This window comes from Festucalex cinctus, chromosome 6, assembly GCF_051991245.1.
Source record: "Festucalex cinctus isolate MCC-2025b chromosome 6, RoL_Fcin_1.0, whole genome shotgun sequence".
Classification (NCBI taxonomy): Eukaryota; Metazoa; Chordata; class Actinopteri; order Syngnathiformes; family Syngnathidae; genus Festucalex; species Festucalex cinctus.
This window is the reverse complement of record NC_135416.1, coordinates 8,359,286-8,371,009: the sequence shown is the minus strand read 5'-3', so window position 1 is coordinate 8,371,009 and position 11,724 is coordinate 8,359,286. Positions and strand designations below refer to the sequence as shown.

Below are 11,724 nucleotides of genomic sequence, written 5' to 3'. Positions count from 1 at the left end.
AAATAAAATATTAAGGCTTAATGTTCCGTTCATATAACATTCTTCCATGCTCAAGGTGTGAATCCTAACCCGAAGTCAGACGTTTTGTTGAATATTTTTCCATTAAAAATGGAAGTTTAAAAATCGATTCACACACACACAAAAAAAAAAAGGCAATGATGATAAGACGTTGAATCGGTAAGACTACCGAATGAACAATTCTGAGCTCTTTAAAAAAATAAAAATAAAAAAAAAAATATAAAAAAAATCGATTTTTTTTAATCGATTCGAGAATCGCGCGATGTAGGATCGCGATATATCGCCGAATCGATTTTTTTTTTTTTTTTTTAAACAACCCTAGTCTTTATCAAGAAATAGTCTCCTTCTGCCTTGTATGTAATTCACCATGAATGGAAGAACGTATACTTTTTGTACTTATTACTCAATGGAGTTTTGTTTACCCCTTGTCAAGTCATATCCGTACTTTATCAACACAATGTTTGCATATTCCAGCCAGTACACTTTGCATTAAGTGTGCGAGTGACTTGCGGGAACACCCAGAGCGAGCAGACCGTGAGCATGTACTTCCTCTTACATCACAAAGTGAAATGTGATCTGCGAGAGGAGGGCCTTCCTAAGCCACAAATGGGAGGACAGGAGAAGAGAACTGGAAGTGGGGCAGAGTCGCCGCCTGCTATTTACAACCAAATACTTCATAGCTCCTGCCAGGCGCGAGTTGCTGGAGATTACGCTCGAGATTGGCGGGTCAACATAAAACGCTGGCATTGGTCACGAAGCTGCGTGTTGATAGGCAGGTAAGGAAAATATGGGGCAGGATTTGAAGTATGTGACAGGGAGAAAGAATTCGACTTCACTTTTAATTCTAGTGTGCAGAATTCTATGAAAGTGTTCCGAGCTCAAATCACAAACAATTCCAGCTGTTGTTGGGAAGTTCGACAGGATGACTGCAGCATCATCTTTAAGATGTGTCTGATGTGGATTATGGGGAAAAAGTGCATTTCTTCCCATACTGAGCTTTCTCAAGAGCAGCAGTATGTTCTGCCTCTCCGGGGTGCGTTGTTGATTTTGGAACAGCGCGCGAGCAGTGTGACTTTTGGAACAGCAATTTGTTGAACACGAGAAAGCAGCCTGACAGACCATTTCAACATGTCTCGCATATTCATTTCAATGCAAGTCATGCAGAAGGTGTTGTGCTCATGGGATGGTTAATCGAGAAGGTTTTTTTAATCTCATCGGAAATTAAAAACTAAAAAAATAAAATAGGTGCGTTCTCGGCTCCACTGTAAATGTTACATAAAAATGGATTTCAATACATATTTAAAAAAAGTTATTTAAAGGGGAAGTCAACACAAACATTTTTTGAAAATATGTTCCATGTAGCCCCACTAGTCTAAATATAGTATTCTGGTTGATATTGTGATATTCCAGCTGTTTTTATCCATCTCAAGGGGCGGACATTTTGCCACTTGCTGTCGCCTGACGATGACATCACTGTTGCGCAGGTCTCAGGTAACAACCAATCACAGCGCAGCTTCAGAAAACATGTGAGCTGTGATTGGTCGTTGCCCTGAGCAATTGTGATGTCATCTTCAGTCGACAGCATGTGGCAAAATGGACGCCCCCTGAGATGGTGAAAAAAAGATTGGATTTTGCTTCATAACTCATTCCACAAATGTAATATTAATCAGAATGGCATGTTGAGACTTGTGAGGTCACATATAATATTATTGTCAAGAAATATGTAAGGTTGACTTCCACTTTAAGATGAAATGCAAATTGAACTTGATGTCACATTTTAACATTAGAAATAAATACCAGGTTTAACATGCTAAAGATTCAAATTTTAACGTAATAATTGAACAATAAAACAATTACCTGTAGTGTTTCGAGGAAATGACAGGTTGGTTTGTAGAAGGACAGCTGACTTCTTCATATTCCTAATTGTCAAACAAATTTAAAAAGAAGCTGAAGCTGTACAGTAAAACTAGGAAAGAATAAATCAGTTACTTAACCATGTCATTGATGACAAAAGTGCATCCCACTTAGCCATTTTATCCATATTATACTCAGCAGCTAAGACATCCAATTTCCACTTGTGTGGTTATCAACACTCGGCTGCGAACTTTCTGTGATGTGTCAAACAACAAAAGACTAAAGTGAAAGAGAAAGTAAAAAAGAGAGGAAGTAAAAAAGTGTGGCGTTATATGCTAACAGAACTTCCTCAAACATCACACATGTAAAGTTGCAAGGGGGTGCAAATTTAATTTTTAAAGGGGTCTGTTTTCTTTATTCGTACATCAAGAATGATGAACGTTGCACCCTTTCAAAGAAAGCGCCTCGAGGTGGGACTGGAGGAACAAGTATGACAGCGTCGAGCAAGCTTCTCGTGAGTGAGATTAGGCAGATGCTGTGTCTGCATTATGCTATACAAACACTTGTGGAAGAAAACATATTCCAGTCATGGAGAGTCTCAGCTGTTGGGTCTCTCTCTTTACAAAGACAAAACAATAGATAAGTAACTGGACAAACTACAGAGTTTGGAGTTTAACCTTCAACCTCTTTCTCTGGGTCACTCATTAAAGTCAGTGGTTCACTGCCAACAAGACTTTTGCACTCTGACACCTCAGAAAGCAAGGCGGAGTTAACATGTTCTCATTTGTGTGTTTGCACACGTCGACACATTCCAAAAACATGCATGATAATCTTGGATTAATCCTTCAATTTGGATAAAATGTGATTTAAAAAAAATTGTATTTGTTCAAATACACGTCCATAATTGATTGACACTGATTTTCAAACCATACAGTTGAAATTATAGACTAATTCACACTACAGACCATTAAACGGGAAGCAGAATTAAAAATGGTCTTTACAATAATGTTTTAATCATGTCCACTAGTCTAAATACAGCATTCTGATTAATATTGCATTTGTAGAATATCAACCAAGCAGCCAACCCCCCCCCCCATATCACGGGGCGGCCATTTTGCCACTTGATGTCGACTGAAAATGACATCACAGTCGCTCAGGTAACAACAAATCATGGCTCAGCTAGCGAATGTCACGTGCCCAAATTTAGAAAACAGCTGAGCTGTGATTGGTCGTTAGCTGAGCCCTGAGCAGCTGTGATGTCATTTTCAGTCGACGGCAAGTGTCAAAATGGCCGCCACCTGACATGGATAAAAATTGGTGCATTTTGCTGCTTCATTCATTCATTCATTCATTCATTCATTCATTCATTCACTCATTCACTCACTTGTTTTCTAAATTTGGTCATGTGATGTTCCTGGCTGAGTCATGATTGATCGTTAGCTGAGCCATGATGAGCAACTGTGATGTCATTTTCAGGCGACCTTAAGTGGCAAAATAGCCACCCCTGAGATGGATAAAAAAAAAAGATGGATTTTGCTGCTTCATTCATTCAATCATTCACTTGTTTTCTAAATTTTGTTATGTGACAGTCGCTGAGTCATGACTAAGCTCTGAGCAACTGTGATCTGATTTTCAGTCGACAGCAAGTGTCAAAATGGCTGCCCCCCGAGATGGATAAAAGTTGGTGGACTTTGCTGCTTCATTTGTTCATTCATTCATTCATTTTCTAAATGTGGTCATGTGACGTTTGCTAGCTGAGTCATGATTGGTTGTTAACTGAGCCCTGAGCAACTGTGATATCATTTTCAGTTGACACCGTGGCCAAATGGCCGTCCACTGAGACGGATAAAATAAAAAATGTAAAAAAATGGTGGATTTTGCTACTTAATTCATTCATTCACCTGTTTTTTTTTAAATTTGGTCATGTGATGATAGCTAGCTGAATCATGATTGGTTGTTACCTGAGCCCTGAGCAACTGTGATGTCATTTTCAGTCGACAGCATGTGGCAAAATGGCCGCCCTCTGAGATGGATAAAAACTGGTGGACTTTGCTGCTTAATTTGTTTATTCATTCATTCATTCATTTTCTAAATTTGGTCATGTGACGTTTGCTAGCTGAGTCATGATTGGTTGTTAACTGAGCCCTGAGCAAACTGTGATATCATTTTCAGTTGACACCGTGGCCAAATGGCCGTCCACTGAGATGGATAAAATAAAAAATATAAAAAAAAATGGTGGATTTTGCTACTTAATTCATTCATTCACCTGTTTTTTTTAAATTTGGTCATGTGATGATAGCTAGCTGAATCATGATTGGTTGTTACCTGAGCCCTGAGCAACTGTGATGTCATTTTCATTCGACAGCATGTGACAAAATGGCCGCCCTCTGAGATGGATAAAAACTGGTGGACTTTGCTGCTTAATTTGTTTATTCATTCATTCATTCATTTTCTAAATTTGGTCATGTGACGTTTGCTAGCTGAGTCATGATTGGTTGTTAACTGAGCCCTGAGCAACTGTGATATCATTTTCAGTTGACACCGTGGCCAAATGGCCGTCCACTGAGATGGATAAAATAAAAAATGTAAAAAAAAATGGTGGATTTTGCTACTTAATTAATTCATTCACCTGTTTTTTTAAATTTGGTCATGTGATGATAGCTAGCTGAATCATGATTGGTTGTTACCTGAGCCCTGAGCAACTGTGATGTCATTTTCAGTCGACAGCATGTGGCAAAATGGCCGCCCTCTGAGATGGATAAAAACTGGTGGATTTTGCTGCTTCATTCATATACCACAAATGCAATATTAATCAGAAAGCCGTGTTTAGACTAATGTGGTCGCAAAGAACATACAGTATTGTAAAGATAATTTGGGGCTTGATTTATCCTTTCTAAAGTTTGGATCCGTATATGACTGATCCAATCCAAGTTGATTTGATGAACAACTGGACCCAGATGATCACTCACGGCACATTAGTGGTTCTAACTGGATTTTCGCCCCAAGTGTCAGTACACAGTGCAAAAGTGAAGTGAGCACATCCTGGTTTTTCCTCCCGATAGATGGAGCACTTCTCTTGGAAGCCCTTCTCCCGCGTCGCCATTTGCGGCGGTACGCACGGCAACGAGATGACGGGAGTGTACGTGTTGCGGGAGATGGAGAGAAAGAAGGTGGACAAGATCGGCTCTGTGTCTGTAACGAGGGTCCTTTCAAATCCGGAGGCCGTTAAAGTGTGTAGACGGTACATGGACAAAGATCTCAATCGCTGCTTCACAGATGCTTTGCTGAGGTATGTTAGAAAAAACAAAATTCTATTTTGACTTTGCTAAAACTAAAACATTTGTATTTCGGGACTTGCAGTGAGCCGCTAACGGCCTCCTCACCGCACGAGATGAAGAGAGCTCACGAGCTGAATGCTCTGCTTGGACCCAAAGGAAGTCCACAGGCCGTGGACTTCCTGTGTGACATTCACAACACCACCGCCAACATGGGCGTGTGCTTCATCTTTTACCGGCTTGACTGGATCGCCATGCACCTTTTTAAATATGTACAGGTAAGCCAAGCTAGCAGTGTTGTTTGTTCAACCTCTGTTTCATCGAACTGGAGCACATTTTCCCATGAGTGCTGGAGAATTAAAGTGTGTTTAATTGCCACCCAGTCGGAAGATTGTTGCCACATTTACTTGCCAGAAAGAAGGTCCGAAGTCGGATATATCAGAGTTGTTTTTTTTCCCAGTTTCGACCTGAAAGCGTTCGAGGCGAAAGTAAACAACCAAAATGGCGGATAGTGGTAAATTGTTTTTTATTTTGGTTCTTAAAACTCATTTTGACCTCCAGCAAACTTACCTTCTCGTAATTGTGCTTCATTTATTGTTTTTCTCTTACAGTATTTCATAAGCATTCCATACAGTTCAGTGCCATATAATTTCATGACGGGAGATAGCGGCATACTGTCACGTTACGTCAAGTTATGTCGAATATTTATGAATGAAGAAACTATCTAAGGCGGCACGGTAGTCGAGTGGTTAGCACGTCCGCTTCCCAGTTCTGAGGTCTCCGGTTCGAGTCCAGGCTCGGACCTTCCTGGGTGGAGTTTGCATGTTCTCCCCGTGCCCGCGTGGGTCTTCTCCGGGTACTCCGGTCTCCTCCCACATTCCAAAGACATGCATGGCAGGTTAATTGGGCGCTCCGAATTGTCCCTAGGTGTGCGTGTGAGTGTGGATGGTTGTTCGTCTCCGTGTGCCCTGCGATTGGTTGGCAACCAGTCCAGGGTGTCCCCCGCCTACTGCCCAGAGCCAGCTGAGATAGGCGCCAGCAGCCCCCGCGACCCTTGTGAGGAATAAGCGGTCAAGAAAATGGATGGATGGAGAAACTATCTAGTTTTATACTCTAGTAAATTGTGTTTTATTGTTCACGGTCTGTGCTTCCAAAGGGGAAACCATCTTAGAATGACGTCACTTTCCGCCGGTGAAGTCGGGGTCCTTCTTTTTTTCCCCGACTTCGCAAGTGAAATTTCCAAGTTCAAGGGGGCGTTCCCGTACACACTTCCTGGTTTGAACTCGGAAAAGCCCGACTTCCGACCACCCTCGAATGCAGCATAATTCTTGCGTTGTGAAATGTGACTAAAATGTCCGGAATCATCTGAACGTTATTCCAGCCACCATGAGGGTGTGCACACTTGTGCAACCACGTATTTTCACTGGTTTATTTTTAACTCCACTCCTAAAATGATTGGGGGAAAAAATATGAATTGGTCACAGTTCAAGTTAATGGTGGAAAAAGGTTTGAAATGATGTAAAAATATGTCCTATTTTAACTGTTTTAAGTCTCCCAAAGACATATATGTACGTTTTGTTTTTTGTTTTTTTTTAATGCTAGAGCATACAGAAGGCTTTTATGTAGCCTCTCAACTGCAAAGAACGATTGAATAAACGGTAGTTATTACATAAACAGCCAGCAGGTGGCAACAGAGTATAAGAGATGTTGAAAAAAGGCTAATTTACTCAAAATTCTAAATAGATTTGTGAATAATGATGAAACTTAGCTATATTCTAATGCCAATTGCTGCAAAACCGAAACGGATAGAAATATACTTTTTGTTCCTGATGAAAGAAGAGACTTTAATCTTTCTTTTGGTAGGTTTCATGTTTTTATAGCAATAGAACACAATATTCTGTGGGCCTTGCAAAATCAGTCCAAATACAGGAAAACAGCCGGGAGCGAAGGGAATTGCTTCTGTGAAAATAGTTGGGAGTGAATGAGTTAATGACATAATGCATGCTGGAGGAATACTCTGACTAACTTGACCAGACTACTATTCAGGCAGGATATGCATTGCTACTTCTTAAAGTCTCATTTGCTTATTAGTAAATATCAATGTGAATCTTGGATACACGTGCCAAATAATTGAAATCATTTTTTTTTTTAAAACTGCAATATTTGTTTTCAGAGTAAAGCATCATTTGGGCCTATAAGAGCAATCCTGCATGAGTCAACAGTTGCATTGGTGAGCGTGCGCGCTTTAATGCGTTACATTGTCCATGTCTTTCCTTCACTAATTCACTATCAAGTAACAACTTCAGTGGTTCAAAATTCCTTTTAGGGAATTGCATCATTTTTCGAGAGATGACAATTTGAATTTCATGCAACTAAATTCCTGCCTTATCACGCTTTCCAACAATTTTGGTTCTGTGTCTCTTGTCACGTACAGCGCTGGAGGTCGGACCTCAACCCAACGGCGTGATCAGAGCAGACATTTACAACATGGTGACGGAAACGCTGGACCTCATCATGGACTGGTTTGAAAAATTCAATTCCGGTGAGCTCACCAAATAAATGTATTTATGCAAAAATAAAATAGAATTGAAATGAAAACTAGAACCAGGACTTCAAATAAGAGTAGAATTATGACATAAATATGTAAAGTTACAAGAATTAAGTTGTAACGTGGAGGGAAAATATCTCAACGTTGCCAAAGCAAAATAGTAATATAAAAATAACAATGATCTGGGAAAAAGTAATATTAATTAAAAAAAATTAAAGTTATGAAAATCAAGAAAAAAAATGCGAAACAGTTGCACATTTTTAGTCATATTACCAAAGTTATCATATTTTACAAGTCAAAGCAGTAAAGTTAAGAGAAAGTAGTTGCAAAGTCACAATAATTATATAAATTGATGAATGAATGAAGCCCTTTTAGTGTGTGTGGTTCGAATTATTCCTGACTGAAACACAGCAACAAATTCAAGCTAGTAATGATTTTTTTTTCTTCTTTTTTTTTGTTCTCAAAACATTTTGACTTTATTCCCATTAACCTTATTTTCAATATATTACCACTTAATTGTCTCACCGGTTATATCGTATATATTGTAAGCCTATAGCATAATTTCCTAAATCATTTTTTAAACTTATTGTAACTGTATCAATAAAATCTAACAATGTTTTCACTAAAAATATATATTTTTTCTTTATGTCTGTGAACTTCTCAGTCATCCAGGTCATCAAGGCAACCGGACTCCTCATTTGTTGAATTTGTTACTGTATGTTTTCCAAAAACATAACAAAAGTGCCTCAGACAAACGCGCTATTAAGCTAACGATATCAAACTCCGCTTCAAGTCAAAGTGGTGAGGCTGTCGTCAATTAACAGGAAGTACGTTCGAGGGCGGTGAAGTGGAGACCTTTTGTCAGACCACGGTCCTCGACTACCCGAGGGATCCGACCACGAACGAGATCACAGCTGCTGTTCATCCGCAGCTGCAGGTACAGCACACGTGGCTCTGCAGCTAGCTGCTTTTAGCTATTCAGATCCTAAATTGTTTCCAATTCCCACTGTGCAGGACAACGACTTCAAGCTTCTCCGTCCCGGGGATCCCATTTTCCTGTCGTTCAACGGGGACGTAGTGACGTACGAGGGAGAGGAAGCCTACCCTTTCTTTGTCAACGAATGTGCCTACTACGAGAAGAAGATCGCCTTCCAATTAGCTCAGAGGGTCAACATTAGCATCCCATCCGTCAGCCTGAAGAAGGACTGAGCGCTCGTTCGTTGAAGTGGGCGATTTCAGGAAGAAAATATTTGTATTGATCGCACGTGATTAAGGTAGTGGTGATATGCGTTTTCTCTGAGAAACAGAAGAAACTAGGCTAACTGTTTAACTCAGGGGTGTCAAACTCATATTAGCTCAGGGGCCGCATGGAGGAAAATATATTACGAAGTGGGCCAAATCGGTAAAATAATGGTATATAACTTAAAAACAATTGCCGTCAATTATATTCAGATTTTTGATATTTTTGGGCCAGCCCTAAATTACGGAGCTCAACTGAATGCAAATGAAACGCGGCAACACTTTGCCTGTATGAGTTCCGGACGTGTTAAATCTACCTGTTTTGTATATGGTTCCCAGAATACATTGTGTGGCACAGTTAATGAAGTTATAAGGACGTGAATCCCTGTCATATGTATTTGTGTTACCAGTAATTGAATTTGTGTCGTATTAAAACGTTTATGTTGGTCTATTTTACCATAACTTTAAGTTGCGTGTAAAATAATGACTTCCACGGAGATTCCGTGTACAAGCTACATTACTCATCTGAGGACTGCTTGTGAAATTACAAATTTATATATTTGATTGTGGCTGGCTGATTAATTGGTCCGACATTACAATGTTTTTTATTTATTTATTTTTTTTATTATAATTTTTTTTTTTTTTACTCTACGTCTTTACGGCTCTCGGGCCGGATTAAACCCCTTTGCGGGCCTGATCCGGCCCGCGGGCCGTATGTTTGACACCACTGGTTTAACTGATCTGGTAGCTACTTTTCCTTGTTTGTTGTGGTGAATAGGGTTGCCAACTTTCTCATCCCGAAATAAGAGACGGGGTGCATGGCACGGTGTCATGGTGATGTGAGCATGATGTGTGAATTCATTGTATATTCTGATTAGATTCGAACATCCCCCTTTAATCCTTACTGCAGGCCATCATTATGTAACCTCATACAAAACCTCAAAGAAATCACAATTTGTCTCTTCACCTAAAAAACAGGTGCAAATGAGGAGCGTGACTCACCAAATTGACTTTTTCCATGGGTACTTGTTGTAACAGCAGTCTTTTCTTTCTTACAGGTTTATCCATTCTCTCTACCTAACCGACCAGACAACAGTACACATTATTATTATTTTCTAGCCACTTGCGCAGTTCAAGCAGCTACAACAAATGCACTTGACGATGCCTAATGCCTGTGATTGGCTGACAGGTGCCGTGCTTAGTGACATTGCCGTTTTAGCTGATCTAGGACCTGTAGAGTGCAGTTTGCTGTGTTAAGCACTAATTACGAAACTTGCTAGCAAGCTAAATTCTCGCAGTATTTGTTCATAAATAGTACGAGAATACATCTTGTATTGCTTCCGCTGATACGTTCGCAGCCGACGTAGTAAGATCGCCGTTACTTTAGAGTGTAGGCGACATGAAGCTGTGACGAAACCAGGAAGCGCCTCTCTCTCTCTCTTAATAGTTGCCACTCGACCTTGCAAGATCTCCACATATAACGTCACACCCAGCGACTCATTTCATTGGCTACGGGCAACTTCCTTGTCACTTGTCAACCTACGGGAGAACCCGTAGTCCAAAAATAGCAAAGATTCCGTTTGCTGCATTTAGTGTAAGAATTGAGAATTATTTTTCCGGGACTTTTGAGGTCCTGTACGAGACATAACAATTTAGCACAAAAATACGTGGCATCCTGGATAGTATGGGACAGTTGGCAACTCTAGTGGTGAATGACTTGAACATGTGAAACACTCTTAACACCTCTTAGTTCATTCCTCAGGATAATCATTCAGTCGTCCAATAATCAGGCCTTAGCTAACTGATCAGAAAGGAGAAAAATTCAGCCAAAACTTTAGCAAATTTCTTTCTAAGCTGTCTGTCTGTCTGTAGTGGCTCAGGGGTGTTATTAAATGACAACAATGCACAACTACGATACCCTTTAAAACTTTCAACCAACTTTGCTTATTAGTGGAAAGACAACTTTCAAAACAATGTAATGTCACAATCACATGTTGCGAGATCAAGTAATCATTTGGAGACATTTTTTTGTTTTGTTTTTATTTAAAATTGTCCAAATCTTTCAGCATATCAACAGCAATTGTTCAATAATTTCTTTAGTCCTTCATGAAAGAAGACTGATTATCTTCTGTGTTTAATCAAAATAAAGACATTTGCAAGCAATGACCGAACCAGTAACATAGTACATTAATTTGGTTACATTAATTTACATCAATGCGAAGCATGAACACCAATCACTGGTTAAAAAAAAAGTAATTGGGGGAAAATGATTTAATCCAAAATTAAAACAATCTGATTAGTCAATTGAATAATCAATAGATGAATCCATTCTAAAAATATTTGTTAGTGACAGCACTAATTGGCCTGTATGTTTTGTTTTTCTGCCCTAAAATGGAATCTGACACACAAGCTGGCCCGTTAACAAGAGAAGAGCCGTTAGAAACGATTTGGATGCAGGCCAATATTTCAAATGATGTGAAACTTGAACCACAATTCATTTGCAGCTGCTGAAACTTGAACGTGATACGTTTGTATAAGTGTCATTTTCATGACGGTGCCAGTTTCATTCTTTTTTTCATTTGCTTTTCTTTTAGTGCAATCAAATGGAGCAAAGCTATCCAGAGTGATTGTCGAATGATTATTATTTTTTTTAACACCTGGAACTTGAATCAACACACTGTATGTCTAAAGTCATTTGCTTTTTCTTTTTTTTTAATTCTAGCAAAAACAATCACTATTGCAGATTCAATTTTTTTTTTAAGCAAATTGCGCTTTTATTTATACCACACA

At 39.4% G+C, this 11,724-nt stretch overlaps 1 protein-coding gene across 1 annotated transcript; it reads left to right on the top strand.

The window, feature by feature from the left end:
* The first annotated feature begins 636 nt into the window (after positions 1 to 636).
* Positions 637 to 11,700, top strand: LOC144021344 (N-acyl-aromatic-L-amino acid amidohydrolase (carboxylate-forming) B-like). Its single transcript, XM_077525569.1, has 8 exons — positions 637 to 794; positions 4,935 to 5,161; positions 5,233 to 5,425; positions 7,321 to 7,404; positions 7,446 to 7,452; positions 7,582 to 7,689; positions 8,520 to 8,632; positions 8,710 to 11,700. Exons 2-8 carry the CDS (start codon positions 4,935 to 4,937, stop codon positions 8,902 to 8,904), a joined length of 927 nt encoding a protein of 308 aa, XP_077381695.1. The 5' UTR covers positions 637 to 794; the 3' UTR covers positions 8,905 to 11,700.
* The last annotated feature ends 24 nt before the right edge of the window (positions 11,701 to 11,724 follow it).

Excerpts from the sequence above, each read along its gene's own strand:
- LOC144021344 (XM_077525569.1), top strand. The coding sequence starts at position 4,935 with ATGGAGCACTTCTCTTGGAAGCCCTTCTCCCGCGTCGCCATTTGCGGC. Across the intron at positions 5,426-7,320 it reads ACCTTTTTAAATATGTACAG|AGTAAAGCATCATTTGGGCC; the intron begins GTAAGCCAAGCT and ends ATTTGTTTTCAG. Across the intron at positions 8,633-8,709 it reads CTGTTCATCCGCAGCTGCAG|GACAACGACTTCAAGCTTCT; the intron begins GTACAGCACACG and ends CCCACTGTGCAG.